At 48.3% G+C, this 23,935-nt stretch overlaps 1 protein-coding gene across 1 annotated transcript; it reads right to left on the reverse strand.

Moving 5' to 3' along the window:
* Nucleotides 1–1,292: 1,292 nt before the first annotated feature.
* LOC102444481 (ecto-ADP-ribosyltransferase 5-like) lies at nt 1,293–11,642 on the reverse strand. Its single transcript, XM_075919667.2, has 5 exons — nt 11,598–11,642; nt 7,695–7,782; nt 4,880–5,585; nt 3,406–3,438; nt 1,293–2,336 (listed from the first exon to the last, which is right to left on the reverse strand). Exons 2-5 carry the CDS (start codon nt 7,755–7,757, stop codon nt 2,230–2,232), a joined length of 909 nt encoding a protein of 302 aa, XP_075775782.2. The 5' UTR covers nt 7,758–7,782; nt 11,598–11,642; the 3' UTR covers nt 1,293–2,229.
* Nucleotides 11,643–23,935: the final 12,293 nt, after the last annotated feature.

Below are 23,935 nucleotides of genomic sequence, written 5' to 3' on the forward strand. Positions count from 1 at the left end.
ACCCTCCTCCCCCCGCCCCCGGCAATGCCCTGGCTGGCCTGCTGCTCCCAGCGCATCATCGGCTCCTGAGCTAGGTGTGGCCTCTGGCTGGCGTGGTGTGCCCGCCCTGCACCACTGGGGCTGGGGCCGTCTCACTTAGCAGAGGCTGGCACGCTGGTTACATGCATGCTCTGGCTAAAAAGACAAGGGTTGTCTTTAATACAGACTCAGGGACTCTTAGGGCATGCCTATACTACATGGCTCCATCAACGGAGACATGTAGATTAGGGTGGTCAGCATAGGAAAATGAAGCCGCGATGTAAATAATCATGGCTTCATTTAAATTTAAATGGCTGCTGCACTGTGCCGACCAGCTAATGATCAGGTGTTTGTCGGCACAGCACGATAGTCTAGATGCTCCCCCGTCAACATCAAAACCCTTTGTCGACCTCCCCGGTAAACCTCATCCCACGAGGCATAACGGGCTTTCTTGCACAAGAAATTAATGTTGCTGTCCACACTGGCCTCTTGTGCAAGGATACTTGCACAAGAGGACTTATCCCTGAGAGGGAACATCAGAGTATTTGCGCAAGAAGCACTGATTTTGTACAGTAGAACATCAGTGTTCTTGTGCAAATACTCGCGGCCAGTGTAGACAGGTGGCAAGATTTTGCGCAAAAGCAGCTGTTTTTGCGCAAAATCTTGCCAATGTAGACACAGCCATCATATATACAGTAGCCCAGTGTCTGTGAGTCTGTAACACCAGAATGCTGCCTGTTCCCTCTGAGGGGCACTGTTGCCTGAAATGCTGCCTGTTCCCTCTGGGGGGCGCTGTTGCTGAAATGCTGGCTGTTCCCTCTGGGCGGCCCAAGCTGCATGAGGAACGCGGGGCCCAAATGGCTGCTTGCACTGATTGCTCCCCCGTGGTGGCCCGGCTGAGCGGCGCAGAAGTCAGCCGAGTGCCACGACGGAAAGGGAAAGGAGGCGGGGCAGTGACGTACATGCCCAGGGGGTGGGGCCTGGCCATGTACGTCACCACCTCGCCCCCTTCGCTTCCTGCCGTGGCGCTCGGCTGACTTCTGCGCCGCTCAGCCAGGCCGCCGCAGGGGAGCAAGTGGCGCAAGCAGCCATTTGGGCTCCGCGCTCCCCATGCAGCACGTTTGGGCTCCACAGTCCCCTGAGTGAGAGGCAGGAGGGGGAGGAGAAGAGAAAGAGAGAGACAGAGAGAGGCAGGAGGAAAGCTGAGAGAGAGGGGGGGAGAGGCAGTAGGAGAAGGAAAGAAAGAGAGAGAGAGAGAGAGAGAGAGACGGAGCGAGAGAACGGAGGCTCAGGAGAGAAGACTGACGTGGAGGAGAGATCTGAAAATCCCGTCTTATGATGGGCTAATTGGCTAGTATACTATAGACATACCCTCAGACACACAAAGTCTGTGTCTCACACTCAAAGTGGCTCCCACTCTCACACGCTCTTTATCTCTCTCTATAGCCCCAGCTCCGCCCCTTGCATCTTCAGCCTTTCCCTTTTATGGCCCCGGACAGTGGACCACGACTATGTACTGAAATTTGTGAAGTGGCCCCCCTGCAAAAATTATTGCCCACCCCTATGCTAGCGGGACACAATAATGGCTGCTATAGAGGCAACCCTACGAGGCAACGCTTCCTCTCTCACAAGCAGAATCTGAGTGTAGCAAAGAAACTTTTAATAAAAGGAGGGAAGCGACTCTGCACTGAGGTGGGAAACCATGACAAACAGGGTTCATAAACATACACTCACCCCCAAGTAAGTAGGGAACAGAAAGTTCAACTACTAAAAGTCTAACATCTTCTGGGAGAGTCTGTTGGGTGGCTCCGGGCTCGGCTCATATCAGAGACCACCTCTGATCTTATCTTTGAGGTGGGAGTATAATCCACATGTATGAAAACAACACATTTGCCGTGGGCAGATCAAGACACTTTTGCTGAAGTCACAAAAAGCTGGTACAAAAGTGCAAACTTGACTGGAATATAAACAATGATTTATACAACAAGCACCCGTTTATAGCTCTAACTATTTGCTATAGATCCATAAGCTTTCATTGTGATCTACTAATGCGGCGCGTCTAATCAAAGCTGCCCAAGCAGGTACCAGCGACACTCCATCAGTTTCCATTTCAAACACTGGCAGGAGAGCAGAGCGGCTTTGGCTCTGTCAAGCCCCATCCCTGTGATTTGTGTTAGAGAGAGAAAAAATGAGCAACAGAAAGAGGAAAATTTAGACACCGGCCGTCAGCTTCAGAGCAGCAGCGTGGATCAGGATGACGGATCCTCCAAATAGTGAAAGGCTCGTCCTACTGGGGAAGGCGACGCCTCCTCTGGTAGCTTGTTAATAAGAAAAAGCGGATCAGACAATGAATAGGAAATAATTCCAACAAGACAGAGATCCTACAGCTGGAAACAGCTCGTGAAACTTGTTTATGCCAAAGGGTTAATGCTAGTCCATTTCCCCTCCACAGCACACCCCAGCCTGGGATTTACCAGGGACATTCTCCTCACTGGTGATATATTCCCCCTGTTTCCTCCCTCCGCAGCCTGCTTGTTCCCTTGCAAGAATCATTGGTGACACATTTCATCCATGCCAGTCCCAGAGACTCTGGTTAGAGTTTCTTATCTACCATGTAAGTGTATTCCCGTCATGAGGAAGACACAAGTGTGTGGATCACTGACTGCAGATCTTAGGAGTATTATTTCTGATAGGATTTTATTGGGTTTGGGGGAAGACATAGAGCTGGGCAGGGAGGGGCTGTTCCTTTTTGTGGACGATTCTGACATTGCAACATTCCGTTTTGTCCCTATTTGAAAGGAAAATCAACAATTTTGGAATTTTTCGCACATGGCCCTAGGGCAGTCCACCACGCAGACTGTCCCAGAGTCAGGGGCATGGGAAATCTTGGAGTGCATGACTCCTAAGCATTCCTATTGTAAAATTCCAAAGATAAAATGTTTCATCAGGATTTTTCCGACCTGTTCTGGTATAATAGCTCTTTGGTCTTCTGAGCAGAGAGATGTACTTCCACTGGGGACAGAACGGGCCTCGTTATGAAAGGAAGGAAGATTGTTGGCTTAAGGGATATTTGTTCAGCTTATAGTTCAGAATTCTGAAGATGAATCTTTTAGTGCTCAAAGGGGTCCATTCTCCCTACAGAGTCATTCTCCCTATATTTTCTTTTCTGAAATCAACAGCACATAGAGTCTCCTGAAATCTGAAGATGCTCAGAGACTAATCATGGATGTATGAGAAATTGGATAAATGGAACATATAGTTAAACCCATTTATTTCTCAACTGGCTTCATATGACATGTTTGCCCATTGGGGTTTCTCTTGGCTTGTACTTCAATACAGAGACCAAGGTATTGGCAAAACAATATAAAGAAAAAGTTTTTTTCTTACCAGAGTTATAAACACACATTTGGTCCTTGTTTCCTATGGTACAAACAGAGGTTCAATGAAATGTGATCGGCCCAGGTAAAATTTTCAACTCTATTCTACTTTTTCCAAAGAAACATGTTAATTTTCAGACTCGGTCCTACCAACAGACTGCATCTAGCCAGGAATCTTGCTTGTCCATGACTGATTTCAGGCCTAACAGCATTGTGGGAAGAAAAAAAGAAATCCCCTGGTGGACAATTGTGGAATTACTGACACAGGAAAAGTTTCTTTCCCAACACAGGCAGTTAGTAATTGCTATATGTCCTCAGGTCTAAGGATTATAGTCACTTTAAAAACAATTGTTTTATCCTGTGTAACATAACTCTGGAGATTCTGTCTGTTAGTGAAAACACTAATTCTTTTTTTTTATTCTGTTGTACTCTTCAACTTATGGAAATCATGTGGCAATGAGTTCCACATGTTTACCCTTCATTATCCAACCAGATATTCCCTTTTACTTCAGCTTATTCTAGTTTTATGAGAAAGTGAAACTGGTACTCTGATTTGCCACTGTCTCATTTATTATTTTTTGTTTTTCCATCATGTATCTCTTATGGGTGTCCCTTCTTCTAATTAAACCATTTCAGGCTCACCTGTAGAAGTATCTCCACACGTCTCCTCATTTTCAACATTTTTAGAGCTAGTGTGATCAGATGCTAATCTAATATCCCAGGAAACGCTGCCCTAGGAAAGGCTTCCCTTCAGATTCCTATAATGGTGCTGTAATATTTTCACATAATTCTCCATCCTATGGCTTCTTAGGCCGGCTAACATTTTGTTTGTTTAGAGACCTAGCAGCATGCTGTGCAGAGATTTTCACTAAGATTGGCACTGAACTCCCCACAATGATAGTCGGTCTCCTTCTGAGTTGGCCCCGCTCATTAACAAGCCAGTGACGTTGTTTCTCCCAATGGGGAGCACCTTAAATGCCTGTCAGTGACTTTCACCTGACGTGGTGTTGCCCATTCACCCAGCTTGGTCACATCTCTCTGAAGTTCCTCACCATCGTCCCTAGCCCTGACTGCCCTAAATAACGTGACAGCTGCACACTAGGCCTGCTCCCTGCCTCCAGCCTACGGCTTGGCTGGACCCTGTCTGAGAAGACACAGCCGCTCTGCCAGGCCCTGCAGGGGGCGTGTGTGTGTGTAAAACTCTCAGCGGTTTGGGACCTTACCCATCTCTAGTGAGCCCCTCGTCATGGTGTCTAGGCACCTTCTCTGTCCTCAGGGAACACTTGGGGCCCAGTATCTGCCCACCCCAGCCTGAGCCCTTGCTAGCTGCAAAGTTTATGGCAGCCTGTCACCCCCCAGCCCTGGTGGCAAGTCCCCATGTCAGTGTCCTTTTCATCAGCTCTCCCTGCCCCCACCCCAGGGGTTTCAAATTCCCCCAGCAAACATCCCCCCATCACATTTCTCCCGTTCAGCCCAGTACTCACTGTCCAGATACGCGCAGTTAAAGTGGCTGCAGGTCTGGTTTGTGCTCCGGAGGACATAGCTGTTAGTTGTACTCCCTTCTTCTTGAAACACTCTGAATATCTCATGGACTGGGATTAACACTTCTTCCTCCTCCTGAAAGTTTGAGAAGTTCCTGATGTCAACGCCGAAGCACGTGTAGATGGTGAAAAATGTGTCTGTGCCAAATATCTTAGCCACTTCTTTATTAACTGAGGAAGAGGTAAATTGTCCAAACCTAATGGGGTCTGATCCTGTGTGCTGAAATCTAATGCCTTTAACCCCCCGGTACACCGCCATTTTGTACCTCTCGTCACACTTCCCTCGTAAGAGCTGTAAGGCTCTTGTCAAATAATAATGAAAGGCTTTGAACTGAAAATGCTCCATGTAGTTATCTCGAGATGTCCCAGTACTTTTTACTGCATGATTAAACTCCTCGTGAAAGTCATTGTCAGTATAGGCTACTATGGCTCTTCCATGCTCATCCTTAAAGCCCGTGGGGAGAGGAAGCTTTGTTTTTACTTCTTGCCATTTTTTTTCTGAGGTTTCCCACACCATGCTAAACCGCGAGGACATGGACTTTTCTTTCTCTAATAGTCCAGGCACAATTTCATCCATTTTATTGGCACATCCTATATATTGGTCATCAAAAGCAGCAAGCACCATGTCCAGCTCCACTTGGCCTTTTGCCTGGGAAAATAAAGGAACATTATTAACACATTATTAACACATTAACTTTGTGTTACAATAGCATCAAGGGATCTTATCTCTAAAGAGGAGGACGCCATTTTGCAGGCAAGTGTAGAATTGCACCTCTGATCTGCCACTGGTAGGAGTTGGATCAAGAGAAGGATGTGGGAGAAGGTAGGTCAGAGGGAGGTAGGAATGGAGATCAATCCAGAAAGCAGGGACGTGAGGCTGGGAGAGAAGGAAAGAGCCAGTGGTGGCTGGCGCACACAGCCAATCAGAAAGGGCAAAGACTGCCCAGCAGGGTACAAGCACATGTGCAGTACGTGTCACATGACAGGCATGTCTGAGAGAGTGCATGTGGAGAATGGGGGTTACTGTGTGAGATAAAGCCCAGTACAGCAGCATATTTAATCCTGTGCCTAACTTGAAATAGGGACGTAGCCCCCACTGATGTTTGTGGGACTCCGCGCATGCTTACAGGTAAGCACATGCTTACATGCTTTGCTGGATCAGGGCCAAAATATTTTCATGAAGTGTCATTAACAGAGATCTTGTTAAAGGAAGAATTCAGGGTGATGCTTCCTTACCAGCAAAACACAGCTGCTCACTGTTACCCTATTTGAATATTTCTAGAATCCAGTTTCTCCTACTGCCTGCCACACTGGATCCTTAACACCAGGTTTCCACCCAGTGATTTTTATATACCCTTTGCATGACCTACAGTGCCCAGTAATACAAGGTGTTTCATCTCCAATTGTGCTAGAAAAGGACGGGTCAGTCTGTTGTGTGTCACACTGGGACAAAGCTTAGAGAAGCAATTTCTCAGCACCACTGTGGTGGGTTGTACAACCTCTACCTTAATTGCTATGTCTACACTATAAGGCTAGGTCTACACTGGCATGATCTTGCGCCAGAAATATGCAAATGAGGCTAAGCGTGGAATATTGCCAAGCCTCCTTTGCATACCTAATGAGCCACCATTTTTTTCAGAAGAGGCTCTTGCACAAGAAGGAGCATCTACACTGCCCCTTCTTGCGCAAGAAAAACTCTCTTGCGCAATGCCATTATTCCTGAAAATAATCAACGTACCGGCATTGAGCAAGAGGTTTTCCTTGCGCAAAAAGGGGCAGTGTAGACGCTCCTTCTTACACAAGAGCCTCTTCCACAAAATGGCGGCTCATTAGATATGCAAATGAGGATTGGCGATATTCCATGCTTAGCCTCATTTGCATGTTTCTGGCGCAAGATCGCGCCAGTGTAGACAAAGCCTAGAGTTTTTCCAGCTGCCCAGGTCTGAAGGCAGCTCCACAATGAGCTCAATACAGAAGTAAGGGTACCACAACCACAAGCCCTCAACTCTGCTCCCAACTCCTTTTTGGGTCAGAGCTCCCACAATGACAACACTGACATTTCAGATTTTAAAAGCTGAAATTGTGGCATGTGCGTGTTTTTCAAACCCAATGGCTGTGAAACAGATCACAGGGGACTGTGACTTTGATAGGGCCCCAGTGATGGGAAAGCCCAAGAGGCCTTTGGACTGGAGCATGGGGGGTGAGGGGGAGACCTCTGCAGTCCCTCCCTGGGCAGTAAAACGTTCAGAGACCTGAGGAGAACAGGAAGGCTCCTGCAGGGCGAGGAGGGAGCCTGAGCGGGGCAGAAATTGGTTTACAGAAATTGTTCTGTTCCTGTGGGATCACGCTGGGGAGATCCGGGGGAAGCCCTGCGGGTCCAGCCCTGACAGAAGGCTGAGCCTGGAGAGGCTGAGGGGAGACAGACAGGGAACAGGCTGTGGTAGGAAGACGTCCAAGGAGTCTGATGGAACAGAGCTTAGCTGCTGGTTATGGGGTTCATAGACGGGCGCCCAGTCCAGGGAGAGGCCTGCGTTCCTGACTAAGCAGTAGGGAAGGTGATGAGGGGCTCTGATTAGACAAAAACTGTCAAAGCTGGTCTCAGTGGGCTTGGGCTTGCCACAGTACAGAGGACCACACCAGACAACCTCGCGGGGTCCTATCCAGCCCCACACATCTATGGGTCTAAGGCAACCTGGCACCCAACACAGCCATGAGCAGAAACAAGATGAAGTACAGACACGTTCACAGGCAAACTTACCGGAGGGATTTCCAGCCAGGTTTGCAGGCAGAAGTACGTCAAGGGGATCAGCAGAGACCTCATGGTGGTTCCAACTCCCCCTGTGTGGCTGTGGGAGAATCCACCAGGAGAGTCAGTGGAGGTTTGGGGGGAAAGAACATCACAAAACTAAACATCGTCCTGCTTGTGTCCTGTGATCCACTGAGCCACGGTCAGGAACTGGGGTTTCCCAGGGAGGAGCTGGTCTCTCATGGATCGCAGCCATCCCATGGTAGGGGGGTGACCCTGGAACACAGTTCTCAGCAGGAGGGGTGGGGAGCGGTTGGTGGGAATCCTGTTTTCACTCCACCATGATCACATTTCTTGAAAGGACTTGGGGGAGGGAGTGTTTCAGCGCACTTAGGCTGCACAATACACAGAACCCAGCGGCCAGGCAGGTCTGTCGATCGTATCAAAAGGAATGGGGCTAAAGTAGCGACACAGCTCGATAGTTCTGTGTTTCATGCAAGAGTCTGGTCAAGTGATTGCTGGGCAAGTAACTACCGTACAGCCTGGGCCTTGCTGCTCCGTTCTGCCCCATGGCTAACGCAGCAGTTAACGACTCGAGGCTGTTCTATGTGTAAGGGTCCCAGCCACACACCCTCACAAACAGATCTGTCACTGGGCCTGGCCAGGGACCCAACCTCCAGCCTCACAGCCCTCATGGAGACAACCAGCAAACAGACCCTCAGCTGAGTGTCTTTACCTCTGAGCGTCTTTTGTGCACCTGGTGCATTCTCAGTCTCTCCTGCTGCTGCACGGGGGATAAATCACTTTTAAAGGCATTGCCGGAGGGGGAGGGGAGCCTGGGTCTCCCAGCACAAGGGAGGTGCCAGAGCTACTGAGGCACAGAATCTCTCTGCCAGGCTAGGGAGTCTGTATCTCCGCAATGGCACAACTCCAGCAGTGGAGCAGAGCAAAGCAGCCGAGCGTGGGACTGGTTCTGCAGAGGCCGGGTCTGTCCCCTCACACAACAGGGGATGGGTCCTAGCTCATGTCCCGCTCTGAGGCTGGGTGAGGGAGGTTACCTGTGCCAGGTAATGTACTAACCACTGGGCAAAAAGTTAGGAGGGAAATCCTTCTATTCCCTCCCAGCCCCCGCTTTTTGTGAAAGCTTCTCCCTCAGGGCCCAGTCGGACAAGCCGTGGGGCCCTGTTGCCAGACGTAAGGGGGCCAGGGGGTCATGACCCCCTCCTTTTTTACAAAAGAAACAGATGGGCTTTTTGCAGGATATTTACGTAGAATTTTAATTCCTGCACCACCTTGGCCTTTCCCCTCCTCCCCTGCTCCACAAAGGTTTCCGTGCCCTCGTCCTGGCACAAGGTGCTTGGCAGAGACACACACACAGCAGCCTAGGGAATTCTTTCCTGGAGACATTCAGGTATCAGACAAGTTTATACAGCTGCAGGACTTGGGAGCAGCTGAGCAGGGAATCTCAAGGGGGTCTGATTCTGGGATTTAGGAGGATAATGTGGCAGTGCGGGATGGCTAGAGATCAGATGCTCAGGCAGTCGCTGGATGTTAGGAACGGATCATCTTGGTGGCTGTGCCAGTGCAGGACAGAGCTTTACAATGAAGAAACAGGGATGTTTGCCCTCTAGGGAGCAGTTATGGGCAGAGGGCATCATAGGCAGAGGAAGGAATTGCTTTCCCAAACTGTCAGTCTGGCCCCACCATACTTCACCCCCAGAAGACCCATTGTGTTGCTCCCCCCAAGCATCCGCCCTCCATGTGCTCCATGGCTGGGGAGGATGGGGCCGTGCATCCTCCTCCCTCCCCATGCTGCTGAGTGGAGGGAGGGCAGCTTGGATCCCATGGGAGGCGGGACCTGGGCAGAAGGGGCAGGGTTAGGGCTTGCCTTCTCTAGTCCCAGTCAAAGTATATGATGAGCTAGGTGTAGACAGACTAAGTGGATTCTTTGTTTTCACTCCCTAGGGTTGCAATATTCTGTAGCTTCCCCCCACCCTGGAAGCCTTTCTAACCTTGTAACAAACCAGAGATCTAACATCTACTCAGTGGAAACCACTGGGCTTCCACACACCAAGTGCTGCCCTCTCAGACTGTAATCTGTGGTACAGAAGCACACGGGGATCCCCACCTGGAGTGTGGGCATGTGGTTCTGGGGGCTCAGGAGTCCGTCCCTCCCCTGAGGAGTTTACTCTCAGACAAAGGCTGGGAGGGAAAGCAAAGCGAGTTGCCCAATGAGGTGGCCAATGACAGAGCAGGGATGAGAGCGTGGATCACCCAGCTCTGACCCCAGTGCCTTATCTTCAGCACCCAGCACCTCTCTGGCACATTTACACTGTCCCTGTGGTGAGCTTTGTAATTTTGTCTCTTGTTTCATTTATAATTAATTAATTTTTCCAAACACAACAAATAGACCAGGATACAAAAGCATGTCGCTTCCTCTCCCCTGTTCTCCCCCATCCTTTGGCCGAGCCCTCGTTACTTACTGGGTGTGTTATGATGAAGCTGGTATTTTGGTCTATTTGTGGTATTTAAAAAAAAGATACATGTTCAGGCTCTTCATTAATCACAATGAAAAATTAAATAACTCATAATGAAAATTAATAATCTGATAGCATTCTTCAACTCCCTGAAGGGGGGTTCCAAAGAGGATGGAGAGGAGGCTGTTCTCAATGGTGACAGATGGCAGAACAAGGAGCAATGGTCCCAAGTTACAGTGGGGGGAGGTCTAGGTTGGATATTAAGGCAAATTATTTCCCTAGGAGGGTGATGAAGCACGAGGATGGGTTCCCTAGGGAGGGGGTGGAATCTCCATCCGTAGAGGTTACTAAATCCTGGCTTAGCAAAGCCCTGGCTGGGACGATTGAGTTGCGGTTGGTCCTGCTTTTAGCAGAGGGTTGGACTTGATGACTCCTGAGGTCTCTTTCCACTATAGGATTCTATGAAATTTTCAGGCTCTTCAGTCACCATGATGAATCTGGTATTTTGGTCCATTTGTTGTATTTGGAAAAAAATAAATATTTTTTAGGCTCTTCATTAATCATGGAGCTCTACAGAGCCAGTGCAAATTGCTGTGAATTTGGGGGCATTCCCCTGCTGCAGGATGCCGTCCTTCACTAGTGGCTAGGTCGGCGTCTCAAGGAGCCAGGCATCACTGGTTGGTGGGATGCACTTTCCTGGCTTTGTAAGATGAAATTTTTAGTCCCCAAAGCAGATATGGATCATGAGCCAAAGCACAGCCCAACTAGGGTTGCCAGGTGTCCGGTATTGTACTGGACAGTCCGGTATTTGTGCGCTCTGTCCGGTAAAAAAAAACAAAATACCGGACATGTGCAATGTCCGATATTTTCTGATTTTTCCGGCTGCGCACCGGATGGAAGCCTGGCGTGGGCGGGGGAGAGGCTGAGAGTCCCGGTTGGGAGGTGGGGCCGCGATTGCCGCCGGGAGCCCTCAGTCGGTTGAGTGTGAGGAGGAGGGGAAGCCTCCTCCTCGCTTGAGCGTCGCCGGGACCCTGCGCGGGACAGGCAGCAAGTGCCCAGGTAAGTCTTGCTCCCCGCCGGCCAATTTGCTCACCCCCCCTTCCCAGCCGGTTCTCCCTCACTTCCCCTCCCTCACTTCCCCGGCCACCCCTCCTGCATCCCCCAGCTCTACTTCCCGCCAGCCTGTTCCTCTTCCTGATCTCCCCTGGCCAGTGCTGCTGCACTTTTTTTTTTGCTCAACAACTTTGGTCCCCCCCCCCCCTTTTTTTTCCTTCAACAACATTTTTTCCCAGTGGTTTTTTTTGGGAGGGGGAGGTGTTCGGTATTTTTGTTTCAGCCATCTGGCAACTCTAAGTCCAACCTGCTGCCTGGGGCGAAGGCAACACAAGGGCCTGCAATGAGGTTAATGAAAAGCAAGACTAGAAAAAGGTTACTATACCTGCCTTCCCAAGTGGCTGTGGTGCCCTGGCAGGCTGCTGACCCAAGCAAGAGGAGTCTGCAGACTAATACTACAGCCACAAGTATTTATACCGCAGGAATGGCCCGCCTCTGGTTAAGAAACCTCCCCGTTCTCTTTCATTTTCAAAATGAATGGGATTTTCTTTAGCTGTAAGGGCTTGATCTAAATCCTACTGAAACCAATGGAAAGACTCAATGGGTTGTGGATCAGGCCTGCACTGAGATACAAAGTTAATACGACCTAGGGCCAGGGTACCTGAGTATTTCCAGTATCTCCTGAGTATTTCCAGTATCTCCTAGTCTGGGCCAAGTGTCAGAAAAGCCTCTTCCAACAAAAGGATAGGAAAAAGCTACGCAAAATGCAGAGTGAATTTTGCATAGCCTTTTTTGGAAAAAATTGTAGTCTAGATATGCTCTAGATAGTGAATTGGGGAAGAAAGGCAAGGATACACATAGAGAAGTTTATCCAAACAACCAAAACAAAGAAAAATACCCTGATCATAACTAAATACACTCTTTCCCTCTACTCATGATCCATGCTGACCCATACTTCAAGGCCCAGTTCACTCTCATATTCAATTTTTTTATAGGCATGGTAATTCTGATTACTTCATCTCTTCCCTCCAGTCCTTAACTTAGAATCACACAAAGGAAGAGCAGACCAGGTATCTATAGCCAATTCAGATTTCAGCACTATATACCCAATGGTTCTTTTGGCCCCCTGCCAACACCCTGCTAGCTACCTGAGTTTAACCTTTGAGTCACCAAGTGTTGTGAGCAAAACACAAGAAGTCATTCTTCCACTCTACTCTGCACTGATTAGGCCTCAGTTGGAGTATTGTGTCCTGTTCTGGGCACCACATTTCAAGGCAGATGTGGAGAAATTGGAGAGGGTCCAGAGAAGAGCAACAAAAATGATTAAGAGTCCAGAGAACATGAGCTATAAGGGAAGACTGAAAGAACTGGGCTTGTTTAGTTTAGAAAAGAGAAGACTGAGAAGGGACAAGATAGCAGCTTTCAAGTACGTAAAAGTGTGTTACAAGGAGGAGGGAGAAAAATTGTTCTTGAAGAAGCAATGGGCTTAAACTGCAGCAAGGGAGGTTTAGGTTGGACATTAGGAAAAACTTCCTGTCAGGGTGGTTAAACACTGGAATAAATTGTCTTAGGAGGTTATGGAATCTCCATCCCTGGAGATATTTAAGAGCAGGTGAGACAGACATCTGTCAGGGATGGTCTAAACAGTGCTGGGTCCTTCTATGAAGGCAGGGGACTGAACTCAATGACCTCTCAGGGTCCCTTCCAGTTCTAATGTTCTATGATTCTATGAACACTGGACATGCTTTTGTATATATAGCTGGGTGTTGATAGGAGGTCAATCACTGTAGCATTTGAGTGAGTGGATGACTGCCTTGGGAGCAGGGGCAGATGACTGTTTTGCGGGACCCCGGGCAGCATAATTCTGCGGGGCCCCCCCTTTGCCACGGCGCATGCGCGGGGCTTTCTGACGTGCAGGGCCTGGGGCGGCCGCCCCGTTCGCCCTGCCCTATATCCGCCCCTGCTTGGGAGTCTCCCTTCCAAATATTAATCAGGCCTGCTCCTATTTATCTGATGAAATCACAGCTGGAGCTGTATATTGGCAGAAAATCAAGAGAAATGGGACACAAGGCTACCCTCAACTCCTGGAGCACATCCCAGGGACTATTCAATTGGGGCAGTTCTTTGCGCTGGCTAAGCACCATGGGGTCCAACCAGCATGCTGCCTTTTAACTCCAATCACATGTCATTCATCACGATAGCTATGTCTCACTGGACGGCCACTCTCGGCCTTTAGGAGGTGGGAGACCAGCACAAGAAATACTATTTTAGGGCCTCAGAGAGGTAGTCATGTTAGTCTATAACTTAAAAAAAAAAATTAAAAACAATGAGCGATCCTCTGGCACCATAGGGTATGTCTAGACTACATGCCTCTGGTGACGGAGGCATGTAGATTAGGCTACCTAGCATAGGAAAATGAAGCGGCGATTTAAATAATCGCCGCTTAATTTAAATTAAAATGGCTGCCACGCTTTGCCAACTAGCTGTTTGTCGGCACAGAGTGGTAGTCTGGATGCTTCGCGGTCGACATCAAAGTCATTTGTCAATCCCCCCAGTAAACCTCATCCCACAAGGCATACCAGGGCGGTTGAAAAATGCCTATGATGTCGACTGCGGAGTGTCCAGACTACCGCGCTGTGCTGACAAATAGCTGATCGGCACAGTGTGGCAGCCATTTTAATTTAAATGAAGTGGTGATTATTTAAATCGCCGCTTCATTTTCCTATGCCGGGTAGCCTAATCTACATGCCTCTGTCGCCAGAAGCATGTAGTCTAGACATACCCTTAGAAACAAAAAATATATATAGTATCATGAGCTTTCATGGGCAGAACCCACTTTTTCAGATGAGGAGAGCAAAAGGGCACAGAAACCTCAAATTCGAAGCAGAAAAAGAAGGGAGGGGGAGAAAAAAAACCCGGTAAATTAAAGTGCCCATGCTAAATGAGACTAATAGAACCGGCTGTAAGTGTCTGATATTTAACTTTTGATGTTATTTGGACGTTGAATATCACGGCCCGTCCAGTTTGTGTCTTTATTCAATCCCTCGGTGATGGTATAAACTTACATATGAAGGCCAGTTCTGCAGCCTTTCTCTGCAGTCGGTTCCAGCAATTCCTTTGTAGAAGAATGGCCCCTTTTAAATCCATTAATGAGTGCCCAGGCAGGTTAAAATGTTCCTCCGCAGGTTTCTGTGTGTTACCCTTTCAAATATCTGATTTGTGTCCGTTAATCCTTTGTCGTAGAGACAATCTACATGGCAGCGGGACATTGCTGGCGCTTGATGGCATAGATCACATTAGAGGATGTGCAGGTGTATGAGCCCCTGATATGGTGGCTTATCTGGTTGGGTCCCGTGGTGATGTCACTTGTATAGATGTGTGGACAGAGCTGGCACTGGAGTTTATTGCAAGGGTGGGTCCCTGGGTGAGTATGTTTGAGGTGTGATGTATGGTTGCTGGAAAGAATTTGCATCAGGTTGGGGGGTTGCTTGTAGGTGAGGAGTGCCCTGCCTCTAGCTTCCATCCAAGACTTATCCCAAGGCCTGTGAGGGGGAGAGATCATTTTTCAGGATAGGTTGCAGATTGTCAATGATACACTAAGGCAGGGGTGGCCAACCTGTGGCTCTTCACCCCTGAAAATGCGGCTTGTGAAGCCGCTCCCCCCCTTCCGCCAGGGTCCACAAGATGTTGGTGGCCGATGGGAGCCCGATGTGGCCAAAAAGCTGTTTTTAAAGGGGCAGCATCCTTTTTTTTCCCCTCTTCCTCAACAACTCTGGCTGGCGAGGCTTCACAGTTTTTCGCTGCTGTTTTGGCTCTCTTCATTTAATGGGTTGGCTACCCCTGCACTAAGGAGTTTAAGTTGGGGGTTCCAGGTGATGACTAGTGGTGTTCTGTTATTTTCTTTGTTGGGCCTATATGGAAGAAGCTGATGCCTGGGTACTCGTCTGGCTCTGTATATCTATTTTTTCACTTCTCCAGGTGGGTATTTAAGTTTTAAGAATGCCTGAAAGAGATCTCTTTCTGTGGGACTGGAGCAAATCCGGTTTTATCTTAGGGTCTGGCTGTAAACAACGGATTGGGTGATAAGTCTTAGATGGAAGCTAGAGGCATGTAGGTAACTGTAACGGTTAGTAGGTTTCCGGTATAAGGTGCTGGAAATGTGTCTGTCATTTATTTGTACTGTAGTCTCAAGGAGGGGTGTCTGGGGTGCCCAGGGAGGGGTAGCACCTCTGGTGTGGAGACTTGTCGTGTCTCTTTGGGGGTAGTTCACGCACCTTTGGTCCCCACCTGACACTCAGCTCTCCCCTGTGGCTCCAAGAAGCTGTAGCATGTGCAGTGGCCACACCCCAATAAACTGCTTTGATAGGCGGGCCAAACCAGGTTGTTAGAGAAAAGAAACTGCCCCCCCAGTAAAAAAGTTTGGCCAGGCCGCTCTTGTTCTGCAGTACTCCTTGAGAGAAACCGGCCGCACCCTTCCTGCATACCATTGCCTTTAGAAAAAGGAAAGGTGTGAAAAGGGGAAAATAGCCTTAGACTCTCCCACTTGTCACCTTGGCATGAGAACTGCGGGGCTTACCTGGTCGCATGAAACCTGCACAGTTTCGGCCCAACCCCTGGGACACAGACCCCCCACTTGGTGACCATTGGGCCATATATGGTAATATGCAAGCGCGGGAAAGCGATGTGCAGATTTGGAGATAAATACCCATGGCACAGTTCGCTCTAGGAGGTCTTCGCAACACACGTACCACCGTGTGCGTGCCTTCTCGCATACTTCAAAGCGCTGCCGGCCTGATCAACCGACCAGCCACCTCCCCCAACTCTCGGGCGTAACCAAGGCCTTTGCAACTGAACCGATATCTGTGAAATGTTCCGTGTGCTGTGTAAGTTGGTATGTATGATTTGATTTTTTCTTGTTGTATAAGCTTAGTGTTGTAGTTGTTTTTGGGTAGTACATAAGAGTTTGTAGTTATCACTGTTATTTAATTACTGTAGCTGGATATTTTCAGATTAGAGACTATTCCCCTTGCCATTCCCATCCCTATATCTGACACGTTTTACTAGAAACCATAGAATAAATATAATAAATACTGTAAATCCATTATTAACACGGTCTATTAAAAATCTTAGAATAAATACTATAAATTCACCACTGTCATAAATAAATATTTTTTATTTGATAAAACTGTCCACCTGGTTCTGTCCTTCCCCCCTTGGGTATTTATCATCGGACCTGTGATTCTCGCGACAGGTGAGAGTAGCCAACAGGTCTGAAACCTTCAGTGAGATAGGGACTTGCCTACCCCAGCATGCGAAGTCAGTCCGGCGGACTGTGCGGATGAGATCAACAGTGAGGTCCAATGACCAGGAAGGCAGTTCTGCAAAGCTCTGTGGAGAGCGAAGGACATGACAAGGCACTGATGATGCCATGGCCATTCACTGCAGCCTAGGAAGTCTCCAGCCGTGATGACTTTTCGTACCACTGGAACCAGGTTTCTTAGGCCAGAAGAGTGGAACTGCCCCTGTGCAACGGCTTTTTCACTTTAAATACTTTCCCGCACAGGTTCTTTGCATAGTCTCATCTCTTTTAGTTTGCAAAAAATTACTTCCAAGTCCTGCGGCGATGGGAGAGGGGCGAAGTGACAGGTGGAGGTGTACAAAGTGTACAAGACTGTAGTCTTGACCAGCCTCCTATATGGATGGGAAGCCTGGACCTTGTACAGAAAACATGTGAAACTACTGGGGCTGTGTCTACATTGGCATGATTTTGGCAAAATCAACTGCTTTTGCACAAAAACATGCTGCCTGTCTACATGGGCGGGGAGTTCTTGCTCAAGAACAATGATGTTCTAATGTGTGAAATCAGTGCTTCTTGTGAAAGAACTATGATGCTCCCGCTCAGGAATAAGCCCTCTTGTGCAACTGTTCTTGCGCAAGAGGCCAATGTAGACAGGCAACATGAATTTCTTGTGCAAGAAAGCCCAATGGCTAAAATGGCCATCGGAGCTTTCTTGCGCAGGAAAGCGTCTACACTGGCACGGATGCTCTTGTGCAAAAGTACATCTCTTGCACAAAGGCACATGCCAGTGTAGACGCTCTCTTGCACAAATACTTTAACGCAAGAACTCTTGCATTAAAGAGTATTTGCGCAAGATCATGCCAATGTAGACGTAGCCCTCGAGCACTTCCACACACGCAGCCTAAGGTCATTACTGCACATTCGATGGCACGAACTTGGAAGTCCTTGACAGAGCAGGAACCACAAGCATTGAAGCCATGATTCTGAAAAACAAGCTTCGTTGGACAGGGCACGTCATTTGAATGGAAGAGTCAAGAATTCCTAAGCAACTTCTCTATGGTGAACTCTCCCAGGGCAAAAGGAATCAAGGTAGGCCTCGCCAGAGGTATAAAGACTGTGAAAAGGCCAACACTGCTCATGCTGGATTAAAGCCAAAGCAGCTAGAGCAGCTTGCCGAAGACTGAACAGGCTGGCATGCTCTCATACGATACGCGCACAACAGCTTCGAAGAGCAGCGACGCATTCGCCTGATTGATGCTCATGAGAGGAGAAAAGCAACAGTAGCAGCCACACCAACAGAGCCAGGACAATTCCTTTGCCCCCACTGTGAAAGCCCATGCCATTCAAGTCTTGGACTCCTCAGCCACATTCGAGTCCACAACCGATGAGCCTGTGAAAGCTCAAGATGTCATTGTTGGACACGATGGACTACCACTCTTATTAGTCTCGAGGAAGTGGATCTGTGTGGGGGCTGGTCCAGGATAAGGCTGATGGTGGTGTGGAAGTTGTAGAAAACCCTGTGGAATTCTGCAAGGGTCTCCTTCCTGTGGGTCAATATGATGAAGATGTTGTAAATGTAGCACAAGTAGAGTAATGGTGCTAGGGGGCGAGAGCTGAGGAAACGTTGTTCGAGGTCATCCATGAAGAGGTTGGCACATTGGGGAGCTATGCAGGTGCCCACAGCTGTGCCACTGACTTGAAGTTATAAATTGTCCCCAAACTGGAAATAGTTGTGGGTGAGACCAGTCACAGAGCTTGACCTCAACCTCAAGGGCCACTGAACTTGATGTCGGGTACTCCTAATTCTGCATAGATGCCAGCTGATGCTGGTGCCCCAGTAGTGGTGATGGCAGCCAGGAGCCAAAGGCCCTTTTAAATTGACAGGTGTCACGTTATTGGATTTTGAGGGGAACAGCCGAGTCACTGCTGCACCCATGGGGGAGTGTTCGCCCCAAAAGTGGTACAAAGGGGGCCATGTAAGGTTTCAAACAAAAGCTTACTTTCTACTGGTTTTGTATATGCTCTTCGTATATCTGTATAATGTCTGTGTGTGGAGTTATGAATATGTACTCTGTATGGAGACTGGTATTTTCTCTCTATGTGGTTGAGTAATGGGCCAGGAATGTTTGCCTATGGACATGCTAATGAGCAAGTCTCCAGGGAACAATGGATCTCTGGAGGCCAAAGACATGCCTGGCCACTGGCCATGTGACTCTAGCCAGCTTGAAAGAAACCAGGAAGGAGGTATAAGTAGGCCATGTGGCCAACTCCATCTTGGTCTCCAGATCTGCTTCTGACCCCAGATGCAGCCTCTTAGGGATTCACAAGCCGGGAAGAACTGTGGACCCATCCTGGCATAGGATGTGCACCAAGGACTTTTAAGCCAGCAGCTATAACATCTCTGCTGCAAGCCTGCATCAAGAACTGGGAGATTCGATACATGTAATGTATGATACGTTAACAACCTTGAGATATGTCTATACTTGCAGCCTATTTCGGAATAAGGTTACAAATGTAGGCATTCGGAATTGCAAATCAAACCTGGGATTTAAATATCCTGCACTTGATTTGCATCTTCCCGGCCGGGCGCCATTTTTTTTTTGAAATTTACAAGCCCGGAATAACTGCCCACATCTACACACGGCAGGGAAACAGGCATTCGAAATAAAGCCCTGTTTTGAACTACCTGTTATTCCTCCTGCAATGAGGTTTAACAGGTAGTTCGAAATAGGGCTTTATTTCGAACGCCCATTTCACTGCCGCGTGTAGACGCGGGCAGTTATTCCGGGCTTGTAAATTTCAAAAATGGCGCCCAGCTGGGAAGATGCAAATCAAGCGTGGGATATTTAATCCCGGGCTTGATTTGCAATTCCGAATGCCTACATTTGCAGCCCTATTCTGAAATAGGCTGCAAGTGTAGACATACCCTTACTCTCAGGCTTTTCTTCCTTGTAGTAATAAACCTTTAGATTGTAGATTCTAAAGGATTGGCTCAGCGTGATTTGTGGGTAAGATCCAGAGTGTAAATTGACCTGGGAACTGTGGGTGGTTTCTTGGAACCGGACAGAACTTGTTCGGGGTAGGTGAGATTGGATTCTAAGACACACACACCCCCCCCCCCACCGGAAGCTCTGGCCCAGAGTAACTAACTGAAGTATTAGGAGACAATCGTGCGATGTGTGAATCTCAGGAGAAGTGGAAATTACTGAAAAGTTTTCACATCTCTACTTCTCCGCCACAAGAGACAGGCCCTGTGCACCACAATGCACTGGAAAGGAGGAAGAGAAACCAAAGACCTGTGTAATTTGTTCAAGTTGCTGTCCTGGTCAACCAATGTCCTCTGAGCCCTGAGGTACAGGACGTCTCTGTCCTGTGCACAGTGGGGCCGACAAGCTGGTGAGAATGACTCTCCTAAGACATTCCCACGGGATTTCTCTAGCTCTGTTCTATGAACCTAGACTATGTCCTTAAAGAAGGCAAAGGGTCAGGCAAGGTTTAGCTGTGGGTCAGCAAGAGGCCTTTGACATTGCTAGGAGGTGGTACCATGCGATGACCTTCCCATTTAGTCTAGCTTCAGGACACTATGCAGAATTGTGTCCTAAACTATTTTTATTTTTTCTATTTGCAGTGCTCTTTGCATCCATTATTAAATGGCCCCACAGACGTGGTATGCACCACATCCGCTAGGAACTTGGCTGTAGACTGCTAGGTTTAAATGGGCACATGGGATGATCCAAGTGGTAGGCGCTGACTTCTGTTTTGTTTTGGGGAGAGAAGATTCATTGATGTTGCCTCCTTTTAGAACACAAATCCAGGTCCTGTCTAGGCTGGGGCTGGGGGACTCGTGCTTTGGCTTTGCCTAGACTAGTGTGCTTGATCCGTTTATAATTTGAGCTCCTTTATGGTAAATGTGAATTGTGTTGATATCAGATGCTCTGCGCCAATGTTCGTTCTGGTTTGTGGTTTGCCTGAGCCATGTCCTGATATTTTGCAAATGTTTCCTTCTAGATTAGCCTATACAAGCATAAGGTGGCTGGGCGCCAAGATGGGGCTGTGTGTTCCGTCTACCGCCCAACCGCAGTTAGGGAACCCCATCGCGGCAAAGCCATCCACTAGAGCGGTGGCTCTCAAACTTCTTGGCCCATGGCCCACCCAGCTCAACGCAAACCTTTCCGCAGACCACCAGCTGCTAATGGAAACTCGCCGTTATTGTATAACTATGCCTGAGCCATTTTGCTAGTGCTGTAGCTAGGAAGAGCGGTTTAATTTAACCAGTAAAAAAGGAAATGTGAATTGAATTGAAATTGTTAATCAGATTGTTTTAACTTTCTCATGTTAGTTTATCTAACTTCATTTTACTTGAAGTAAAATATACCCAGCACAAAAGGTTTCAAAATTGTTTTCATTTACAGCAGGGGTGGGGAACCTTTTGTGAGTCAGGGGCCACTGACCCACAGAAAAAACAGCTGAGGACCACATAGGTGAGAAGCATAGGTGAGAAGCAGAAGAAAACCCCTCCAAGTCTCCCCCAACCCTCACTGATGTGGCCCCCAACTGAGACACCTCACTTCCCAGGCTCTCCAGACTAATGGGGGAGGGGCAGGAAGGACTCAGGTTCAGAGCTTCCCATAGGTCAAATTAACTCTCCTGGTGTTCCAGGATTAGTGGATTTTGTGAACCCCCCTGGGCTCTGGGGTGGGGTCAAAATGAGGGGTTTAATGTGCAGGACAGGGCTCCCAGTGAGTGGGATGAGGGTGCAGGATCTGGGGAGGAGGTGGGGTGCAGGAGCAGGGTAGTAATAGGGTGTCTGTCCACGGGGGAGGGTGCAGGAGTGGACTAGGGGTGCAGGTCTCAGTCGGGGTGTGCATGAGCGGGGTGGGGACCAGAGTCTGGGCACTAGAGGAAGACGGGCACTTACTTGCCTTTTCACACACACCCCCACCACTCCCAGGCACCATGTAGCATGGCTTCCTGCTGCTCCCATTGGCTGTAATCTGGCCAATGGGAGTAGCAGGGAAAGTGCGGCGGAGGGAAGCAGCAGCATATGGAGTCAGATTGCTCAGAGAGACTCGGGGCTCCTCTCCCATTAGCAGGAAACCAGCGCTGGTGCTCCAGCTTCACAGGGTAGAGGGCTGAGACCACCAGTGTGAGTTCCCCGCTGTGGGGAGAATAAAGGGGGTTGAGCTCGAGCCGTGGCCCAGCTGCAAGGCTTCTATGAACGACTCGTGGACCCCACTTTGAGAGCCACTGCACTAGGGCACTCACATTTCCGTAGCAGAATGGTGTCGTTTGCTTTGGCTACTTGTATAACAACAGCCCCCGCTGTAGGGTTCCCCACTCTCAGCCAGTAGCTGTTTGGCATTCCAAGCTTCCACTGGGCATTTGCCACGCGCTTCTCCACAGTCAGAGTCTCTGGGCTTCTGGAGGGGGGGGGCGAGGCAGGAAAGCCATTCACAACCTTTCATGATAGTGGCCTTGAGCATTCAGAACTTTTGCAGCCTCTGCAGATCCTCCCATCTCCTCAGCACTAGGCAGTCCCACCAGTCTGAGCTCGTCTCACGGCACTGAACCAGTGTATAGGAACAAACGCCGGCTGCAGTTCCATTTCGCCCAACACACGGGCTGGCCTGCACAGTGGGCCCAGGGCATCCTGAGACAGAGGAGATTCCTCCTCCTCCTCGTACTCTTCCACTCTCGAAATACTGCGTCATTGGGCGCACCAAGGCAGACCTCAACATCACAATGGTTTGATGCACAAAGGGATCCATGCTCGCACTTCTGTGGCATCTGCACAGATAACCAGGGCAAAAAAAGGTGTGAAAAGACAGGTTCTCGTTCATTTCAAGCAAGGGGGGAGGGAGCAGACAAGTGCATTCTGAGATGCTGAAAACATGAACCCAGAACCACTCACCGCACAGTTTTGTTCCCAGCGTGCACCAGGACCATAACCCAGAATGCAAAGTGGTGCAGACACTGTAGGACAGCTACCCACCGAGCATTGCTCTCAAAGTCAACAGCAGTCTCCCTAATGGAGATGCGCTAATTCAAACATTAAATTCTTCCCTGCAGTGGTGACATGTACGTTTGACTTTCCAAAATCGGGTGACTGGAAATTGTTCATAATAGATTCGACTTTATCTCACAATGTAGACCTGGCCTAAGAATTGATTTAAAAGATCTGTGACTGTGTCGATACTTGTTATCTGACTGGGGGGAGAAAGACTCCATGACAGTTAAAAACGAGTAGCCCTGTAACATCATAGGGTATACCTACACTGCAAAGTTAATTCAAAATAACAGCTGGTTCCGGCCAGCCGTAACTTCGGTTCAGGGTCCACTCAGTGTGGACGCACTATCTCAAAATAGATTGTGTGTGTAGATGCATTAATTCAAATTAGCTTAATTCGAATGAACTATTTCGAATTAAGATAATTCGAAATAGTGCTGTAGTGTAGACGTACCCTTAGAGACTAAGAAAAATATATAAATGGTATCATGAGCTTTCGTGGGCACAACCCACTTCCTTAGATGAGCATGATACCATATATATCATATATATCATATATACCAGATAGATAGACTATGATACCATATATATATATATTTATTCTCTAAGGTGCTACAGCCAGGACTACTCATTGTTTTTAAAGTTACAGACTAACACAGCTACTTCTTAGAGACTGTTATGCATGGCAGCTGTGACCTTAGAGGATGCACCCAGCCAGCCAACTGTTAAGCAACTTGAGCCCACGGGGCAAAGAGGAAAGAAACTAATTCATTTTGCAAAGGGAAGCCAGAACTCCAATGCTATCAACCAAAGATGTGGCATATACAAAAAATGTAAATGTAAGACTGTAATAGATTTTTTCTTATTGCTGATGTTACCTTTTGTAACTGATGGGCTGCTGATGCCCAAAACTGTAAAGATGTACAATGTGCATGATCTTTTGGAAACCAGATTAAGAGTGGTACCTAAAGACAGGCTCTATGTTAAAAGACCTAGTGTTACTGATATTCCACAGTTAGTGCTTCTAATCTAGTCTTGGCACTTCTCACATGAGAAAGGACATTGCAGAAATAATGTGCTGTGTGGAAAAGGGTAACTGAGGCACACAACCATATTGCTTTCCTGGCTAAATGCCAAGATTCCTACACTATAGAGAGCATGTATATCTGTATTAACAGGTTGTTTTTTGGATTTCAAATATTTGCCAGAGCCTGTATGGATAAATTAATTATTTTCTTTAGCTTTTGGCAAGAGTGCATAGGACATACGGGAACCGTGCAGTAAAAGCAGATCCAATCCAGAAACCCTGTTATATTACAGGTCCCTTTAGGTACTGCAAGCCCAACCCAACATTCAACTTGACTACATGCACTGGGGGACAGCTACCCACAATGCAGTGCTCTGTGTAGCCACAAAA

Source organism: Pelodiscus sinensis, chromosome 1 (assembly GCF_052426305.1).
Source record: "Pelodiscus sinensis isolate ZL-2025 chromosome 1, ASM5242630v1, whole genome shotgun sequence".
Classification (NCBI taxonomy): domain Eukaryota; kingdom Metazoa; phylum Chordata; order Testudines; family Trionychidae; genus Pelodiscus; species Pelodiscus sinensis.